This window comes from Malaclemys terrapin, chromosome 3 (assembly GCF_027887155.1).
Source record: "Malaclemys terrapin pileata isolate rMalTer1 chromosome 3, rMalTer1.hap1, whole genome shotgun sequence".
Lineage (NCBI taxonomy): Eukaryota > Metazoa > Chordata > Testudines > Emydidae > Malaclemys > Malaclemys terrapin.
The window spans coordinates 171,757,761-171,779,254 of NC_071507.1; the positions used below are offsets into that span (position 1 = coordinate 171,757,761).

Genomic DNA, 21,494 nt, shown 5'->3' on the forward strand with positions numbered 1-21,494 from the left:
TTGCCTATAAGCCGACCAATATTGGCCTACTGTACATTGGAGCAATAAAAGTTCCCCACACCCTTCTTAGTTGAGTACTATAAGATGAAATACTGGATTTAGAAGAAACAGTAGAGCAAGAGTATTATTAAAGGGAAAATGTAAGTGTGAATTAGTTGCTGCCAAGAGAAGAGGATAACAAATTAGCTCTCTGGAGGCTGATGGGCCATGGTTCAGAATGAACGAAAGGGAGTGCATTACTGTGGGGTAATGGTGATAAAACACATAGTAGCATATGATGCAGAACTGCTGCCTCAAATTCAGGTTGCTTGAGAACTTTGAAACAAATGTGAATTCAGCAATGATTTAAAGCAACATTCTTATTTTAACTGAATGGGTTTGCCTGGCCCTAGTTTACATTGTCTAAAAGACTGACGTCTGAAACATAAAAACAACTATAGATAGGTAGCATTTGGTGTCATTGGCATGATAGAGAGAAGCATACCTAACATTGAGGTGAACTGCTACATTTGTATAAACAAGCTTTGGTCAAAAAGACTTCAAGACCACTTCATTTCTTAAAGCTTGAGTGAATATTAGTGCATAGTGCCAGTTTATATGTCTGCCTGGTCCCTAGGAAGCACTTCACTTTCACATTTCAGAGGAGTTACTGCCACCGATAAAGTACAAAACTGTAGAAGATAATCTCAACAGAAAAAAAGGTCAGATTGTAAAACTATTGCTTTCAATTTTCTAGAAAAAAATTATCATTTTAACTTCTGAAATGTAACAAAGGCTGTTGTCAGGTTTCTTTGAGCAAAATTGTTTCCCTGAATTTTCAGAGCTGATTTGTTTATGATTTTTTGATTTGTGTTTTTAAAGCCTTTAAACTTAGGTTATTGCACCATATTTGAAAAATGGTACCACTAGGGTGTTTTAAATGAATTTGCATTACTACAATACCTGCCACAAAACCAATGCATTGAAATAGACAATTTAGTCCCTTGTGCCGCATGAACTTATTTCTGATACCATGATGACACCTAGCTCTATAGAGAGATTAGATAGAAGTGGTTTCTGCAAGAACCTGATTCATTGCCTAATGTGGAATGACAAGCACAGCAAAATTACAATCTCAGATTGCATGGAAACCATGTTATTTGTGTGAGAAGTACAAAATAGGTGGTCATATATTTTTTTTATTCTATTGCCCCAGGGTCATCTGACTTCTGGGTTAAATGCAGATACTGCTGTAAAAACATATTGTGCGTCAAATAAGGATGTGCATTTCACTTAACTAGAAGTTTTCCAGGAGGCTTTCAGTAACAACATGAAAGAAAAAGTGAATGAACTAACTATATGAGTTTTTAAAAAAACTTTGACGTAATATCCAAATGTGTGACAACGTATTTAATGAAAAGAGAACATATATTACTGGGCTGAGGAAATTATCTAGAGTGCATACTGTATATTTCTTCTAGGAGCTGTGATCCCATTTTTTCACCCACCATAATATCTTCATTCCTTCAGATGAGAGTGTTCATTTTCTTGGGAGTTTCAGCAACAATGGCCTGCACAGCTCTTTTCTTTTCTTTTATTCAGAAAGGCAAAGATGTCTTCTTTGGTAAGTAACAAATAAAATGTTCTTTATTTCCTGTTTCATTTGGCTGTACTGTTGGTGAAACTGAAAACACACAGGCAATGCTTGGTAGTTTAGCTTATAATACTTTTTCCATTCAGAAAAGAGACAATGATTGACTTCAGTGAAAGTTTTTCCACAATTGTTTTCCTTCAAAAAAAAAATTACATCTTTATAAATTCACCACAGCAAACACCCTTTGTACTTGTGATGGATGTGTCTGATTCATGTACCTTGTGATTAGGAATGACTGGTTGTACTTTCTTGGTTGCATTCACAAGTCACATACGGTATTTACACACATAACTCTGACTTCTTTCCTAGAATCACAATCCGTACATTTAGACAGTTTAAGACTTCAGAACTACTATGAACTTCAGAACTTACGGTGAATTTTAAGCCAGTAAGGTCTATTGAACCATGGGTGGAGAAATATTGGAAGCCCCATTGTTTGGCTCATTTTAAAACTGGATTGAACTAAGATTCAAGAATATGAATGAATGAAGAACACTTCTGCCATAGTGGAGAGTAGACAAGATGAACGGGCAGGGCTTTTTGATATGTGTAGCTTATTATTTTATTCTATAACTTTAGGTAAGATTAAGATGGGAACAATCTTGGAAGCTTTTGCATTTCAAAGTAATGTATAAACACTTTCTCAAATAAGATTAGATTTGAGATGGGGGGAAAAAACAACATTGCTTTTCATGGGAGATTGTGTTCTTTTCTAGACCATAACTGCCAAACAGGAGATCAAATTTGATTCCTGTTATGGACTCTCAGTTTGGTATCACTGTGTGAATTGTTAGGGAGGTCTTGGCCTGGAAAGACCTAACAAAACAGTTGGCTAGTTCATCCAATATAGCTTAACAAACTTAGCACTGGTGAAAAGCAGTTATTTCTGGCAAAACATTATATGGAAATTAAAACCTGTGCTTCTCACTAAAAAGAGGCAGAGGCAGAAATCCAATTACACTATGTGTTTCAGATCAGAATCTCGTCTGGGGCAAGGCGATCAGCAATGCTCAAAAAAATGAGGCAGGCAGAGTAAATGGTTTGGTGAAAAACACCCATAAAATTATTGAAAATAGTAGTACCAATGCCACAAAAAGACATACTGTTATGTGGCTTGAACAAATCAATCTTACTTTTTAATGTAGACATTAAAACCTTTTCAGATACTCTGGCTAGAAGAACAGATGCAGAGCACTCTTTCCTCAGTTGATATACATTGATCAAACATGTTTCAAATGAAGTAGACACCTGAGTGATAACGCTAGATGAATCATAGGAGTAATTCACAATATGCAGGGGGGGAAAAAGTCTGCTGCTATCCTTAGATCCTGACATCTTTGATGACATAGAATGGCATTTTCTAAAATACAGGTGTCAGAGATGGATTTTGGAGGCATTATGAAGACATAGATCCACTAGGATAAAAATTAACAGGATATGTTCCAAAGATTTTCAACTGTAAAGGGGAGCCAAAGTTGGCTCTTTTCCCCCTTGTTGTTTTCCCTCTTTATTGAACACCTGGCACTACAAAACAAAGAATAGTAATAGCATAACGGCACTTACAATTAATGAAATAGAACATACAATTGCATTGTTGCAGATGATGTGGTACTAATGGTACCAATTCAGTACAATCTATAACTTCTATTCTGAAAAAAAAAATCAATTCACTGATAGATCAAGCTGGAAAATTAATTATAAGATATCTGAAATATTCAATATATATATATTTGTAAACTGTAATTAAACAGCTACAAGATTAATTTTGAGTTTGTATGGTCCAAACAAATGTACTTCAGAATCAATATGTCTCCTAACTTCAGTCAGCTAAAGGACATTAATTTTTTTCCTGGTATTTCAAAACTGATTTGTTGGATTGGAAAAACACGACATTTGCCTTAGATTGGTTGTAGCACTTAATGAAAATGGACTGGTTGCCAAAGCTTAATTTCCTATTTCAGGCCCTACCAACATGGGTAGCAAAAAAGATCTCCAAAGGCAACCCAAACAAGAATTATTACATTCGTATGGGACAATAAGTTCCCATTTGTAAATAAGAATTCTCTTTATTTACCCACTGTGGATGGGGGATTGGCAGTACCAAATTTAGTAAAATATTACTGGGTGGTTTAGTTAATATCACTATCAGCCTGAAACCCTGGTATTCCCAGTAAATATGGGTGGAAATTGAACAACAGGATATTAAACATATATTTAGCATAGTTTTCTTATTCTTTTTAACCTAGAAGATATAGATCAGTACAAAAGAGAAACAATCCAGGGAATATGCAATGTCACATCATTCTTTCACAAGGACACTTTTGGAATGGAATTTGATAAACTGTACCCCCTTTCCAACTCACTTAAACTCATCAGAAATAATCCAGAATTTCAACTGGGTTCATCTAATCGAATATAAAATACATGGGAGGAAAATGATACACAACCATTGACCACAATGATAAAATTATGACAATCAATCCCATCAAATTACTTATGGAGAATATTAATATGACAGTTCTGGTTTATTGGCAAATAAAGTAGTATATCAAATGCAATTCAGGCAGACCAATTTTTAGGAGACCATGAACAATCGTAGAAACAGTAATTATGGGAAAGATTACGTCAAAAGTCCTGATCTCTGCATGGTATAACCAATCGTTACCAATGGAGCCAGAAGATATGACCTTTATGGAAAAATAGAAAAAAGGTCTAAAACCAGACATCCATTTTCAACAATGAGAAAATATCTGGATCTTGCTTGAATCCAGTTTTAAAATATCTGGAGGAAGGCTGGAACCTTATCATTTGTATAACTAGTATGCACAATTATTATAAAGTACTTTATCAATGTTACCTCACTCCATTTAAACTAAGGAAATATATAAAAAGGGAGTCAAATGCAGGAGAGAACATGGCAGAACAGGGATCTTTGTGCATGTATGGTGGGACTGCCCTAAGATAATATTTTGGAGGAAAATAAACAGAATTTTCAAGGTAAGTAAAATTAGTTTACACATAGACCCCATAGTGGTTCTATTAAGTTACAGCCCAAAGGAGGTTATTGACTCAGAGAAGACCCCAGTACTGCTATAATTACTGCTCGGCAGCTATATGTGATGATAGCTCCTTTTTCTGTAAAACAATAGCTCCCTCAGCATTGGCCACATGAGAAACTATGGGAAATCCTTTCAATGGAAAAATTACAGACAGCCTTATATCAATATTAAGTGGATTTTATGAAGGAAAGTTTATATCAGTAAATATCTCAATGATCAATACTCTTTGGATGACTGTTGTCTACAATTTAACTTTTAATTTTTAATGTGTAGGAGAAACTGAAGATACCTACATTACCAGTGCTATCCAGGACGGGGCTAACATGGTGGATGATCCTATATACCATACACTGAAAAGGTAAAAATGGTCTGTGTGTCAGTTTTGCCATTAATTTCAATGTGACCCCTGTTGGACCATAAGGATATCTCTTTAGGGGAGCATGCACTGTCTCATCGTCTCTTCACATGTTAAAAGCAACAGAGGGCTCTGTGGCACCTTTAAGACTAACAGAAGTATTGGGAGCATAAGCTTTCGTGGGTAAGAACCTCACTTCTTCAAATGCAATGACTTGCATTTGAAGAAATGAGGTTCTTATCCACGAAAGCTTATGCTCCCAATACTTCTGTTAGTCTTAAAGGTGCCACAGGGCCCTCTGTTGCTTTTTACAGATTCAGACTAACACGGCTACCCCTCTGATCCTTCACATGTTGTGAACCAATCTAGTTTGTATAACATCATATGCTGCACAGTAGTGCAATATTTTATTCATTAACTACTAAAGCATTACTATGTAAAAAAACAAAAAATACTCTAGCAAACGAGTGTTTTCTGATTGTTTGAATCCAATGAAAGATGTCAGACAGCATGAATCTTTGAGGCAAACTAGTCTGAGTTTTCACATAACCTCATTTATTTATTGGGCTAAAGTGAAGCTTTAAATAGCAACTATATTTTACCAGCATCTGAGTGAGAGAGAAACAATGGGTGATGTCATGGCTCCCTCAAAGGTAATGGCAAAAATCCCCTTGACTTCGGTGAGGCCACAATTTCACCCAGTGAGTCCATGTTAAGGAGATTTTGGCATGAGATGATGTTAGGGACTGAATAAATTCAGTAGCTTAACTAATGCCCAATGGAAGAATAGAGGTGGGTTGTTAAAAGAAATGTGAGTTAAAACACAAAAACAAAAACAAAAAAAAATAGCTTGTTTTTTTCATAGTGAAGTTGGAGCCTCGATGGTGTCGGGGAGAACAGTGAAGACGGTAATCCAATCACGGTTTGGTCAAGATGGTCGGGAGGGCACTCAATGTAAAATGTACCATTATTTGGCATGGGATCAAGTGATTTCTATGTACAGGTAGCTCTAAATATCTAAATTTATGTGCTACCCCAAATTTGTTTCTCTCCCGTGCCCTCCAGCATTTTTACATTTGTAGATGTCCCTGAGGCCATTGTGTAAACAGGGTTTATCTGTATATGGTGAAAATGACTTGAGATTCGTAGATCCCAGGAAAGCTTCTTGCAGCTCTTTGAGTAGACTGAGTATGATAGAAGGTCACTTTTGCTTAGTTGCCTAAATATGGATTTGGGGGTCTACAGCTCTGCAACCAAATTTGAAAATGTTGGCCTTAACATATTGATGTCTCAGTTTCTTCATGTATAATATTTACCACTCTCACAGGGATGTTGTGAAGGTTATTTGATTAACATTTGTGTAGTGCCTTATGGATGATAAATGTCAAGTATTATTAGTACTGCCAGTTGTGCTGCTGGATTGTTGCAATCCATTAGAAACTAAATTGCAATCCAGCTAATTTCAAATAGGGCACCATACTGTTTAAATTCTTTCAAGATGTTAACAAAATAATAGATATACAAGATAAAAAGTGTTGCAATGTTCAAAGTTCATTTTTTAATGTTCTTCTTAATAGAGGCTTCTTAGGGAATAATAATAATAATGAATAATATAGAAAAGACCAATCAGCAGGTCCTATTTTCTTTACCTATTATACAAAGAACACAATGATTGAAAATCAGATGACAAATTATATCTGATAAAATGAATATTTGGTTGACCCGTGGAACCTTCTAAGGCAGGATGTTATTGGTGAAAACAGCTTAGAAAGAGTAAAAATGTTGTAGGCATTTTACATGATGGGCTTGATCATGTAAGCCTCTGAGCACTCTGACCGTATCCACTAAGCACATACTTAAATGCTTAAGAGCTCAGTAGCTGCAGGCTTCAGTTCTATATGAATAAAAATAGCACCTCCAGTTACATTAATTAGTATAAAATAGCAGAGCTGTCAATCTTCATAGTTCAGGGCATAAAATGATCATTAACTGAAGTCCATAAGAAATATGCCTTATCTTATATAATATTACACAATTTGGTGCCTTTAGGCCAATTCAGTAGGTCAATGGGTCCCATAGAAGTTAATGGAAGATTTGTTATTGACTTAATTTGGCCCTGTGAGTGTGTCTTATACCTTCCTCTTAAACATCAGACCCCTGGCCTTTGGAAGAGACAGGATACTGGACTGAGGGGGCTGTTGGTCTGTTTGGATAGTGTGCTAAAGCAGGTGTGTTCTTAAGGTCTTAAAATGCTTCTGTATTTTCAAGTTACTTTAAAGGTATGTGCAATTTAATAACCTAAACTATTTTCTTTATATGTAAAAGAATATGGTGCAGTTGAATTAAGACTTTAGTGAGTACAAACCTTAAAAACTATGAGAAATGAATCTTACTGCATATTTGAACTTCTGGAAGTTATGGAATTCACAATACTGCAAAAACTCAAATCATCACGCTTGAGCTCATAAATAACTGAAGAAGGCCACAATACAATACAAATGAGTTCAGCTCTTGAGAATGAAAAGCATTTCTAGGATGAAATGGCAGTTTCCTATTCAGTGTGGGATTGGGAAACTCTTAATTATTCCAAGTACAACAGTACAAAATTGTTTGCTGAATTCATGAACTAGGTTTCCAAACTGCAAGCACACTGAGTGAACAAAACTAGATTTTATTTATTACTTCAACTTGAACTAGGTATTTAATATCACCATTTGGACTCTTGTATTATTTTAGACCCTCCCCATATACTTATAAATGCTGTAATTATTGAATAGCAACATATTAAACTCACTGACTTCAGCTACTTTCAGTGCTGCTAACTTTTTAAATGTAAACTTGATTAGACCTACAGGGGGCCAGACAGCTTCAGAATTAGAGAGGGAGTGTACACAGGTGTAGGCTCCTCCTTCCCATGGGCACTCTGATGCCCATTGGCCAGCCAGAGGGAGTTGGGCGCTAATTGTCTTTTGCTTCCCGCGATCATTAATTTAAACCCTTGCCTGGGATTTTTTGTCTCACCCTTCCTCCCCTTAGTTTTCGTATAGGAACTGTGGTTTAGGATGCTTTGGGTCAGACAAATTGACTACTTTAGAGGTCAGAAAGGAATTTATCCCATTGGGGCCAATTTGGCTGACACCTTTGTAGTTTTGTTTTGGTTTTTCTTTCTTCATAGCCTCATGATTAAACAGGAATAGGACTTTCAAATCTAAAAACTAGGAATTTATATGCATGTTTAGTTCATCACAACTTATAGCTAGTGCACAGTGCGGATGAAAGGGCAAAGGGTCAGCTCCCAGAAATAAAGGAGACCTAGGATTTCACTGCTGGAACTTGGGCCTGTGGGAAAAGGGGAGACCTGAAGTCTACACAGAACATCGTCCCTCTCTGGTGCCTTCTGCCCCCTTCACAGTGGGACGAGGGAAGGGGATTCAGCAGAATGTACTGAATCTTAGGAGTAGGCAGTGGAGAGTCTACCCTGAGATATGGACTATTTCTGAGAGGCCCTGTAAACCCTGCACTGGATTACTAAATACCTGGTAAGGGTAGAGGGGGCAGATAACACCAGGCAGGGGTGCTAAGTTTAATAAAGTTGTGGCCTGCTGCTTAAATCCATCCTTGTATCTGTTCTCATTCACTTGCATGTCCTGATCAATGAACTTCTAGCAAAATGCAATATTTTTAAAATAGCTTTCCCAGATTTTAATATTATTTAGGGCCTGATCCAACTCTCACTGTTTGTTGTGCAGTTTATAATTATCTCGTTATTTCTTTATGCTGCCCAGGCCCGTTTTTTGTACCCATCTGTTGTCTCTCACCATATAATTAGATTGTTGGTTCTTTAAGGCAGGGGCCATTGTTCTGTCTTTGTCATTATCATAATACAAATAGTCACCATTGTTATAATTTTCATTACTATTACAGTTATTCTTATTAAGATTTATTCTTTTTATTACAGTAGTGCTTAGGCATCACAATAAGGATTGTAGGCACTCAACATACACAGAGTAAGAGACTGTCCCTGCCCTAAAGAGCTTACAGTCTAACACAGACAAAGAGAGGGAAAGTAAACATAGAAAAGTGAAGTAGTTCACCCAAAGTCACAGAGCAGGTCATTGCCAAAGCCAGCAATAGAACGCGTATCTCCTGACTCAGAACTCTATCCACTAGACCAGGCTGTCTGCCTATGCTCTCCCTGCCTTAGGTCCTGCCTAACCAGAGCTCTGTTGGACCCAAGAATCTATCTCCAGGTGCTAGGCAGCAAGGAAACAGACTCAGTATATTCCACGAGAAATCTCTCAAATTAATTTGTACTTTACTGTCAGCAATTATTACGTGGTAAATTTGTTTCAATCCATTGGTTATTGTTCTCTCTGCCTGCCGATTTGCTAAATCTAAAGTGTAAAAAGATGATTGTCTGGTTGAAGTTAAGCTAACTAGGCCATGTTGGTTGTAACAGAGAACAATACAATTAGTGATCTAAAGGCTCGCTGCACTTTGGCCAAAATGTGATGTTCTCTAGTGAACATGTAAACCTAAGAACAGTATAACTCAGCAGTAATTTCTGGCTACATGTCATGAAGGATTCCTGGAGTTCCTTAGATTTAAGTCACTGGCTTTAGATGTGTATTTCTAGTAATAATTATATGTGCCACTTATTTTTATAACTCCTTCATCCAAAAAGCTCAACGTATTTCAAATCATTAAGTAATCAAGCCACTCAAAAACCTGTGTCTTAGGTAAACATTATTGTGCTCAATTTACAGGTAGGATAAACTGAAGCATAGTTAAAGTGACTTTCCAAAGTAAGACATTGGCACAACCAGTCATAGAACTCAAGAATCCAGACTCTCAGAGCCAACCATTAACCACTAGAATACACTAACTACCCAGTGAAAATACAATGGCAGTTATACAAAATAAAATATATTCATTTTAAATGTATTTTTCTAAAATATATACATATATATTTTATTAACTTACAATAACATACACTGCAATGTAGATTTAAAATGTAATTAATATACATAAATGTCACTGCACTATGGCTTGCAAAGGAAAACCATATAGCTCCAAGTGAATCTAATCAAAACATTAGAAATACAAGTTATGGAACAGACCACATCTTTAATTAGAGAGTTCCCAACCCAGTTTCAGGTACATTGGTACTGATTTTCTATTCCCTTTCATGAGACAGGCATGCTTTCTTAGTGGGGGGATGTCTGCAGCTTAACTAAAGGCCCGCCCAAAGTCAGCAAATGCTAGCTGAGCTGGAAAGGTTCCATGATTCTGAAGAGATGTTATGAGCTGAGGGGGAAAGATCCTGGACACCCCAGAAAGCTCTGCTTAGGCCCAAAGAGCTCTCCAGAGTGGTAAGGCATCTGAGACAGGGAAATGCATATAGGTGTGTTCATTATTTTGTATAGATCTGTGTATTTCTCATGCTGTTAAGTAAAGAACAATGGTGTTTTAGAATCCACTCTCAAGGATGTCTGTGTATCTGTTTGTTTTGATTGCTACATTTCTCTGAAGAGGTAAACTGTAAGCCACAAGGCTCAAACCTCTGGAGAGGCTTTGGAAGAGATTTCAAAGTCTAGGCATTTGGCTGTAGGGTCCCCCCTGCCAAGAGGAGTGTAAGACATGAAGTCTTTACCTGGAATATATGCCGAGAGGCCCAAAGCTAGGTACAGGGCTTAAACTCTGCCCACCACCAGCAAGCTAAGGGCACATGGGATTCAGAGCTTGGATCCCCTCACAGCAGTCTGGCAAGTATACAGCAGGAGGAGCATGACCAGATCCGTAACAATAACAAACACCTGGCCATAAACAAAATGTATCATTTAGATTTTTTTGGATGAAAAGTTCTATTAAAAAGGATCTTTCCTGCAGAAAATGTCAGTTTTGACAAAAATCCATGTTTCCAGAAGAAAAATATTTCATTTGAATTTTTTGACCAACCTTACTTATAATATTCTCATCACTGTGATATCTGTCTGCAAAGAGATGCAGTATCTTGCTTCAAAGAGTAAAGTTAGTGGTCTTTGAGAAATGTACAAAGCTGTTAGAAAGTATGTTTGCTGTCAGTTTTTCCTGTTACAGAAATGGGATTTTTTCACTTCCCAATACAAATGCTAAATGTTCATTTTGGTGCACCAAAGAGTTAAACACTCCCTGTGTCACAAGGAGGTAAACTTTTCTTAATGATTTTACTCTCCTTGCCATTAAAATTCATCTTATCAAGAGATTAGATTTCAGAGATAATCATCAATGAGTTTGCATCAGAATAATCAAGAAAGAAGCATATGCAGTTTCCATTTAAGCAGTGAATACAAAGGCATTTTCAAAGGTTAAGAAAAATAATATGAAGAAAAGTAGAAGGGATAGGTACAGTATATAAAGTGTCCTAAATTTTTGGTGTAAAGAGAAACTGCAGATGTGATGTAATATCTGAAAAGACCTCAATTTAGCCCTGTCAGAAATCTTTTAAGAAAGCTTCTTCCTGTGAGATTTCCAGCCCCATTTGGTATAAACTCAAGATATTAGTTGGACAAGCTGTAGACAAGCCCTAAACTCAAAGATTCTTATGTGAACTGAACCTAAATGCTAAATATTTTGAGATTGGCCTAATTCTAATGAAAATAGATGAGATTTTCTGAACCAGACCAGAGCTAGGAATGACTGAAGTTGGGTCTTTCAAGGTGGAGGAATATCTTAAGGAAGCAGAGTACATTTTATCTGGGGGGAAAAAGACAAATGACATCCCTGGAAGTGTTTGAGTTTTAATGACAGACTACAGATGGCTCAGAGTCTTCGGTCAAAAATAAATACTTTTATTTAGTATGTACTGCACAGGAGCTATCCTGGTTTCATAATTCTAACCAAAGGGGGAAATAACCTCATTTACAAAGCCTGTTCCAGATGCCACCACTTCAGATGCCTTGCAAACTGCTGTCTGCTGCTGGTGCCTCTGTATACCCAGGTGAGTGTACAAAAGGGACCATCTGTATAGGCTGGGAAGTGAAAAATCAATTTCTATGCCCCAAATAAGAAACTACTGTTACAGAAGGTCACTAAACATTACCAGTTATTCACTGACACTCAAGTCCTCAAGGGGGTGTCCAAAAATGAAATGAGTTTCATTTAATATTCTGTAAAACTTCACTGATCTAGGATATCTCTTGAGGGGTATAAGGTAACTCAGGCTTAAAAGCAGGTTATGAATTTTCAAACACTACCTTCAATAAATGTTAGTTCAAGGCAAAAGAAAGATACTATATCTAAAGCTAAAGGAGTATGGCCAATACAGATGAGAAATCTTTTTGAAAATTGTCCATCTGTATTTAATTGTCCATCTCCCACCTTGTGAGAAGGCTAAGGTAATTGAGAACTGATATTTGAGAATTTGAAAAATAAGTGTAATCTGTGCAAGTTGCTCATACACTTTAGGGTTTAGGCAACTATGCTCGTGTGTAAACACCTCGGGCCTGAATTTTCTCTCTCATACACTGTTTTTTGCACTTCTGTAATTCTTTCGACTTCAGTGGAGTTGTTCCTGAATTACACAAAGTAAGTGAGATTGTTGGTTACTTTTACCCTTGTCTCCCTCAGGACTAGAACTCGGCAAATAACTGCTGTTTTGATAAGTTGGTAATTTCAAAAAATCAGGACAAAAATCATTTTGGATCAGACCAAAATAAAAAAAAAATGAATTTTTACATTGTAAATACAAAACATTTTGATTTTTTTAGATTTTTTTGGGTTGATTGGTTGCACTGTTTTGTTTTGTTTTTTAAACAAACAATTTGTGAAACACATTGGTTTTACCAAACCTAAATTTTTCACCATAAAATTTTGGTCAAAATGTTTTGCCTCCTTCTAATCAGGACCCAGTTCCACTATCCTCTCACACGCAGAGCTCAGCTGCAGTGGAGCTCACTGAACGTAAGGCCTGTGAGACTGGGAATTTCACTCTTTGTGAAACAAAGTGCTGCACACCAGATTTCCATCCAAACTATATGTAAAGCATGAGCCTAGAGAACACATCACCAAACTGAGCGTGGCTTGTGTTCAGGGTTTTTTCACATTCTAGAGATCTGATTCAAGACTCATTGAAGTCATTGGAAGCTTTGCCACTTACTTTAGGTGGCTTTGGAACAAATCCTAAATGGTTAAATATTTGTGGGAGCTTCTTGCTATAGATTTACAGCACTTCACTGATAGAATATGAGCAGGTGCACAGTGAATTGGAACTCAGACAGCTACCCATTATGTGGAGCTGTTTTTCTTACTATAGATACTTGTCTGAGGTCTCAAGTTTGATTGAGTGGTATGTTTCTTGATTGAGCACTTAACTGTATATTTTATGCCTTAAATTGTCCGTGATCTTCAACGTGACATTTAAACTAAACCTACCATTTGGATTCACTGTTCGGTTAATGCTACATTGTGACTATTGTATTTGGCATTGATTAGTATTTTGTCCACAAGGTATCTCTTCCTATCCCTATGTAATACAAATTTTGCTTCAGGGCATCATCAACTCACAACAAGCATAAAAGGGAAGTGGTTTAGTTCTTCTGGCAAAGTTTATTCTTATATTCCTTCTGTTCTGATAACTATTTGCCACTTGAGATGTTGAGTGACATTCCTTCTGTCCTCTGTCCAGCAGCATTATTTCTGATGTAGCCATAGAAATGAGAGAATATTACTGCAGTTATTTTCCACTGAATATCTTTAGCATTTGCTTCAGTCTAATCTGAACTATCCCAAGTGATGGTGTTTCCAACTAAGATGAAAAAATGAGGCACAGATATGAATACAATATTCAGAGTGCAGTTTTACCAGAGGAATTACCACCTTCTTGTTATAATTTGATGCCTTAGAAATTTGACGTGCCTGTTTTGTTGCCATATTGCTTTGCAAAGTCATATCTAATTTGTTGTCCATGAGCAACCTAAAATCTCTTTTGGCATGATAGCTTTCCATGTTACTCCCTTTCATGGAGTAACTGAACAACTAAATAGATATTCAGAAAACTTCTGTTAGGCTTCAAGGAACCTTCGTTTATATGTTGGGTTCTTTCCTAAAATATAGTATTTCTAAGTCAAATCTTTAACTATTTCCAATATGTGTACACACATTATGATTTGTTGTATTGTGGTTTCAGACCATGAGTGTTTGCCTTCTCCGTCTAGAAAGAGCTCTGTATATAATTATTAATACGTTTCTTAAAAAGGGGACACTGAACGGAATGCATTTTCCCTTGTTAACATGGATACAAATAATTTTAACAAATATCAAAAGATGATAAAAATCTTCCCAGGCTCAATCTTTTCCACTTAAGCCCTAATTACAAATATCAGTATATTTAAAGGTTACACTTAAAAATACATATTTTATCTATGTTATAGAAATCTCCAAAGGAGGGGAATAATAGCTCCTGCTCTGCTGATGGCTTTTTCAAAATTTCCTGAACAAGAAAGTCAAGATATTTCCCAAGCATCTGAAAGAATGGAAACATCAACAAAAGTGCTGGAAAAAAAAGTTCACCAGAAGCAGAAACGCTCACTGCATCCAAGTGGTAAATACAACACACAGGCAGAAATCCCTGTTGATAGTTTGAGGGTTATCTCCTAGATTGAAACTGTGTTGAGTTCATTTTTATTTTATGCAGGCAGGAGTACTATTCATACCCACACCAGGACATGCTGTTCAGTTCTTAAAAGCATCTTACAAAATAATTACCTCTATTGTGTTTTATTTCTGATTGTACTACTATGGTTCTTGAGTAGCTAAACAGTAGCATTTAGCCATTAGCATCCTATGCAATCATACACATGCACTTGTATTGTCTACAAATCATCTCACAAATATACTGAATGTCCTGTGTGTTTTGTTGAGCTTCTTAGGTCGGAGGCTTTGGTCCTTCTGGAGCCTGAGGTTGGCAGACACAGAAGGGTACTGTTTGTATCTTTTTCCTCTGGGGCACTGAGTTCCTGAAATGCGTCTCCTCCAGACATGGAAGGACTTTTTACTTTTCATGGTGCATCAATTTTATGCATTTTATATGCTATTATCCTTGTTGCTACTTTTACTGTGTTTTATGTAATGCACTGGGAAGTTCAAAGTTGGAGAGTTGTCTAAGTAATACAACATTATTATTAATATTTTATTTTAAGATGGGCCAAACCAACCCCCCTGGCATTTGGGATGTTTGAAATTCAGACCTAGATCCAAATATGTAATGACTTAATACCATCTCTATAAATAATAACATTGCAATAATATCTATTTTCATTGTTAGTATTATAAATGCACCTTTTTTTATTGTTCAAGAGATGGAAGACATAGACTGTTGCAAACAAACATCAAGTACTACAGTTATCCCTCTCAGGTTTTTTCTTAGGAAATTCATGCCATACACATAAACTCAGGGCTACGCTATCCCACAGTTCGGAATATGGAGACATGAATAGCAGTGCACACTGAAATGCTATGCTGTAATTCCCTCCTGTGGAATGCACAAGCCCACCTCCTGACTCGATAGGCTTTGAGTCAGCCTTAGCTCCAGGCCAGATCTCAACATCTGCATTGCTATTTGTGGCATGCTAGCTGGAGCCCTGCTAGCTTGAGTCTGCCTGCCTGGGCTGAGAGGCTCGCTCCCAGTAGACATACTCACACAGGCCCCAAGAAGGAGGGCTGTGAAGTCCCCAGACTTGAAGGCAGAGTTTAGAGGCCAGGGAGGACAGGGATAAGAAGCACATAGCCTTGAGAAAGGGGGCTGTGAAACTGTGAAACTAAAAGGAGGTTAACCCAAATAAAGTGGCCCCAAGAGAGGAGGAATCTTGTTCTTAAAGACTCTGGATGTAGGTGTATTATTCTCAGGACTCAGAGGAAAAACTGAGGCAGGGTGTCTGCAGGGCCATCCAAGGTCACAAAGTGGCACTCTGGGACAGCACGTACCCACATGCTGCCTGATGGTGTCTAGATTCCAGCTTCTCCCCACCCCCCAACATTCTAATTCATTAATTATGTGTCCTCTCCACCCCCACATCTGTCCATTCTCCAGCCCATCAATTAATAATTCACTTTCCTAGCCCCGGTATCAATTCTACCCATCCAGCCCCACATCTGCCCCGAGTCCCCCAGCATCACTATTGATGCTCGTTCAGTTTTAAGGGTTCTTCACCCCTCTTTCCCCAGCCTGGGGGATGGGCAGGTGCATCAGGGTCCTCTTCACCCCTCTCCCCATTCCCAGGACTCATGTGAGAAGAGGGGGGAGAGCAGACTGACCCAGGAGGGAAAGAGGGGGGCAGGATCAGAGCCACCTTGAGCTGCTGGACTCTTTCTGCACCCTCCTCTCCATCTCCCTCTCTTGTTGGATGGTGTTGGATGCTTCTACTTTCCCTCCCCTCCCCAAAACCTTTTTTTGGCTTCTGAGGGGAAAGGAGTAAAGCTGTGCCTGCTTCCTGCAGCCGCAATTATTGGCTGCCTTCCCTTTCCCCACCTCTTGCAGAAGAGCAGCCAGTCTCCAGCAGATCTGAAATTCATATGAGGGCTGGAATTTCTTGCTTTACCCTGAGGCTGGCTCCAAAAGGGGTTGAAATCACATGACTCACAATGAACACTGATGGCCACTGGGCTCCATCTCTTGCCTGTAGCTTCTTCAGTGCAGAGGCATGGCTCTTATTACATATGGAGGGGGTGTGGCTGCAGAGACCACAGGTCATGCTCCACCTCAGAGGGTGGGGCTCTGGCATCAGGGAGTTGTAGGCTGTGGTCACTGTTGTGTTGGAATGGCATTATGTTTCAATAAAGGAATGCAGTTGTTAATGACAAGCTTTCCATGCCTTCATAAAGAGAGCACCACACTCTTAAAGTGCAATGTTAGCTCCTTTCTGTATTTAGGTCAGCTCACCTGTAACTATATTGGCCCTAATTTTTCACTAACTTTTTGGATTCTTTCCTTTTTGTTTGTCATATGCCCAGTTCACTTTAGATATTGTTGTAAGTTTTATGCAGCTTCTCAGATCCCGGAAACTACAGGAATTTTTAACTAATTCAATTAATAATTTAACCAGTTCTAATAAAACTGCCCAGATCTAGTACCTAATAAATACTATATACCTTTTCATCTAGCCAGGGAGCAGAAATAATTCTATGTATCTAGATGTTCAGGGATATATATGTATCAGGAAAGACGAATAGCTAAAATGGCCTTATTCGTATAAACTACACGGTGAATTACTTATGAATAACAAATACATTAGCAGAAATGATGGGGGTAACAGCTGACTAATGCTAATTTTTGTAATGGATTCTACTGTAACAGACACAACATTATTCTTTAACAAATAGAGCAAACAAAAGGGTCATGTTGGGTTGGCTGTTTTTTTTTTTTTTTTTTTTTTCCAGATCTTTTATCAACTGATTTGCTCAGCATGATTGCCAATATTTCTGGATGCCTGCCTTACATGCTGCCACCAAAATGTCCAAATAATTGCCTAGCCAATAAATACCGCCTCATCACTGGTGCCTGCAATAACAGGTATGTAACTTGTGTTGTTTTAGGACACAATTCTCTTCCTGTTACTCATAAAAATATGTTTTTTGACACAGAAGAAAATGAAATGGTTACTTAATTTCATGTTAGATTAAAGAAAACAATGAAGAAAGAAAAAACACTATAATATCTCCACGAGAAAAGAAAGAAAACAGTGTCTCCACTATTCAGTTTTTCTCATAGCTGTTCCCTAGCAGATAGACATCAAAGGTACAATACAGATTTCTTACATGCAAACCACAAAGTGGTGTTAAAATGCTTGTGCATCAGAGCCTTGGATGGCTGAAGGTTTTGGGACACATTCAAAACATTCAGTTGAACACGGTTTTGGATGAGGGAGAGGTGACTGGTCATCTTTGTATAATCTTTGCTTTGAGCCTCAGAGCACAGTACAGAGATTACCACCCTGCCCCAAAATGGCTTACCCACAGTGAAAAGTTTCCTACATCTGGCGTTCAGTGAAAGGAATGCTGCCTGGCTTCCTAGACTGGTCAGCTTTTAAAGGACCAGGAGCTTTACTGTGTCTGTGGACATAACCAACGTTTGGCTAACCAGGATGTTTGGTGAACGGAATTTCAGTTAAATAGTATTGTATCACATTTTAGTAATTTGACCCCCAAAAATGATATATTGACTAGGCCTCTGTGAATTTCAAGGGCATAAACTCTTCAACAAGGCATTACATCCCAGAATTCATATTTGCTAATATCTGGGTCTGCTACAGTGGGACTTTACAATTGACTTTTCTTCCTGTCAAAGTTTTTATTTATAGCTCCTTTTCCTTAAAGGGCTTATTAACAAGAGCTTGCTTTTTTATTGGTGAGGCCATTAGAAAAATTATGGCTGTGATTAACTTGCAGCTTTCACTATTCACGTGGCTCAGAAATAAATGTATTAACATTGCTGCTGGTTCAATTTAGTCTCCACAAACACTGAACTGCTCTCATGTCACGACACACTTCCTAACTGCATTTGATTGCTTATTTCTTATGGTAAGAAGAACAAAGATTTTCCAAAGTGCTAACTCAAGTTATCCAGCCAGAAGTTTTAAATAGCGAGAGGGATTTTACTTCAGAAGAATCACCCTGATTTGATTTGCAATGAAACTGGGGTGGGGGTAGAGATATGTGTGTGTGGGGGGGGGGAGGGGTGTTCCTTAGCTATCAAAGGGATTTGTGCCAAACTGAAAATTCCAAACAAAGAATTAACCTTGGTTTAAAAAAATGGTTTTATTATGGAATCAGTCAGTTTTGCCACATTTTTGCAAATGATCTTAAAGAGAGTTGTGTGGCAAGCTCTCTGATAAAAGTTGTGTAAAAGACCATCCTCAAATGCATCTACAACATAAGATCAAATATGTATGTCAGTTGATCCCACGAGAGGCCTATAGAATTGTTTAATATCTGAGATAGTACTTAATATTATAGTTGCAATTGATAACTCATTTAGTTTGGACACAGTGAGACTGACTCTCCACTATCTTGAAAAGAACAGGAGTACTTGTGGCACCTTAGAGACTAACAAATGTATTAGAGCATAAGCTTTTGTGGGCTACAACCCACGTAGAGGATCATCTTTACTAGCTGTCACTAGCTGTCACCTTCAGCCCCCAACTAAAACCTCTCCAGCGCATCATCAGAGATCTACAACCTATCCTGAAAGATGATCCTTTACTCTCACGGATCTTGGGAGACAGACCTGTCCTCGCTTACAGACAACCCCCCAACCTAAAGCAAATACTCACCAGTAACCACACATCACTGAACAAAAACACTGACCCAGGAACCTATCCTTGTAACAAAGCCCGATGTCAACTCTGTCCACATATCTATTCAAGTGACATCATCATAGGGCCTAATCACATCAGCCATTCCATCAGGGGCTCGTTCACCTGCACATCTACCAATGTGATATATGCCATCATGTGCCAGCAATGCCCCTCTGCCATGTACATTGGCCAAACCGGACAGTCTCTACGCAAAAGAATTAATGGACACAAATCTGACATCAGGAATCATAATACTCAAAAACCAGTGGGAGAACACTTTAACCTGTCTGGTCATTCAATGACAGATCTGCGGTTGGCTATCTTAAAACAGAAAAACTTCAAAAACAGACTCCAAGGAGAGACTGCTGAACTGGAATTGATATGCAAACTAGACACAATCAACTCGGGATTAAATAAGGACTGGGAATGGCTGAGCCATTACAAACATTGAATCTATCTCCCCTTGTAAGTATTCTCACACTTGCTTCTTATCAAACTGTCTGTACTGAGCTATCTTGATTATCACTTCAAAAGTTTTTTTCTCTTACTTAATTGGCCTCTCAGAGCTGGTAAGACAACTCCCACCTGTTCATGCTCTCTGTATGTGTGTATATATATCTCCTCAATATATGTTTCACTCTATATGCATCCGAAGAAGTGGGTTGTAGCCCACGAAAGCTTATGCTCTATTAAATTTGTTAGTCTCTAAGGTGCCACAAGTACTCTTGTTCTTTTTGAGGATACAGATTAACACGGCTGCTACCCTGAAACCTGTCAATATCTTGAACTTTGTGTAGTCATTTGCACACATACAAAGTGAGTATAAAATGCTACCATTCCTATTTAGTAATGTTTCACAGCCACTTGGCACTAATCAACTACCAAAAAAAAAAAAAAAAAAGCCAGGCTGTGGAGAGTAAGGCTTTTAAAAGCATTGGGTCTCATGTGGTGTAAATCAGTGTGGCTCCATTGAAATACATTGAGCTATGTTCATGTATGGCAACTGAGGATCAAGCCCATTGCATTACAATGTAAACAAGCTTCAAAGATCTCAAAACACAAAAGTAAAAAAAAAAGAGTGTGAGTTTTATACAGGTATCTAATTTTTCCTAGCTCTACAGCTGCCTCTTTTGGGTTGATGATGTATCAGAATCATGTCAGTCCAGTCACCCATTAGTAGAATGCAATTCAGTCTTAGGTCAGTAAGTCAGAATAGCATTGCATGGTAATTTCAGTTTGGAACAGCTGTTTACTTTTAAGAGGAATCTAGTTAAGATGTACTTAAAAAGCAAACAGCAAATTTCTTCGATTGTAGCTGTGCGTTTGATTAATTTATCTGAAATATGTACAGTATGCATATTTGGGGCAAATAGCTTGGTTTATGGACTGTTTACTGAGCAACATTGAGATAACTTTATTTCACTGTGAAATCCTTCAAGCAAATGCATAATGTAGTAGGATTAAATGTCAGGATTCAGAGTAGCAGCCGTGTTAGTCTGTATCCGCAAAAAGAACAGGAGTACTTGTGGCACCTTAGAGACTAACCAATTTATTAGAGCATAAGCTTTCGTGGGCTACAGCCCACTTCGGATGCATATAGAATGGAACATATATTGAGGAGATATATATACACACATACGGAGAGCATGAACAGGTGGGAGTTGTCTTACCAACTCTCAGAGGCCAATTAAGTAAGAGAAAAAAAAAACTTTTGAAGTGATAATCAAGATAGCCCAGTACAGACAGTTTGATAAGAAGTGTGAGAATACTAGGATTAAATGTAGGCTTGTGTGGCATCAGCCATTCCCAAATGTAGCATTGGCTACCCAAATAGATATTAACAGATTTACTGTCCTTAGCTTTGCTGTCCAAAAGTATGTGATGAGATAACTTATTGGGGCAGACTTATTTTTTAATAGAGGGCATGGGGAGGAAAGGCATGTCTGAGCAATTATTTAGCTTTGTCTTGGTCCTCAGCTAAGTGGCATTGATCTGAGTACTTTGTATTGTTTAGAGAAATGGAAGGGATTTTGAAGATTAAGGCATTCCAGTTATGTTAGGAACAGGGAAGGATGGCTTAGTTGTTTATGCTTCCTGGGGCAGATACTCAACTGGTA

At 37.9% G+C, this 21,494-nt stretch overlaps 1 protein-coding gene across 10 annotated transcripts in view; it reads left to right on the forward strand.

Moving 5' to 3' along the window:
• The first annotated feature begins 594 nt into the window (after nucleotides 1-594).
• TPO (thyroid peroxidase) overlaps nucleotides 595-21,494 on the forward strand; it is a 104,028-nt gene continuing 83,128 nt past the window's right edge. For 6 of the 10 annotated variants that reach the window (XM_054021484.1, XM_054021489.1, XM_054021487.1 and 3 more), the window contains exons 1-7: nucleotides 595-701; nucleotides 1,510-1,603; nucleotides 4,966-5,050; nucleotides 5,913-5,955; nucleotides 11,956-12,026; nucleotides 14,458-14,627; nucleotides 17,462-17,594. In XM_054021484.1, the coding sequence (XP_053877459.1) occupies nucleotides 1,510-1,603; nucleotides 4,966-5,050; nucleotides 5,913-5,955; nucleotides 11,956-12,026; nucleotides 14,458-14,627; nucleotides 17,462-17,594 (596 nt within the window). In that variant the 5' untranslated portion in view covers nucleotides 595-701. Of the gene's footprint in view, nucleotides 702-1,460; nucleotides 1,604-4,965; nucleotides 5,051-5,912; nucleotides 5,956-11,955; nucleotides 12,027-14,457; nucleotides 14,628-17,461; nucleotides 17,595-21,494 lie in introns of all 10 variants that reach the window. The other 4 variants (XM_054021482.1, XM_054021492.1, XM_054021483.1 and 1 more) reach the window with 3 other exon arrangements.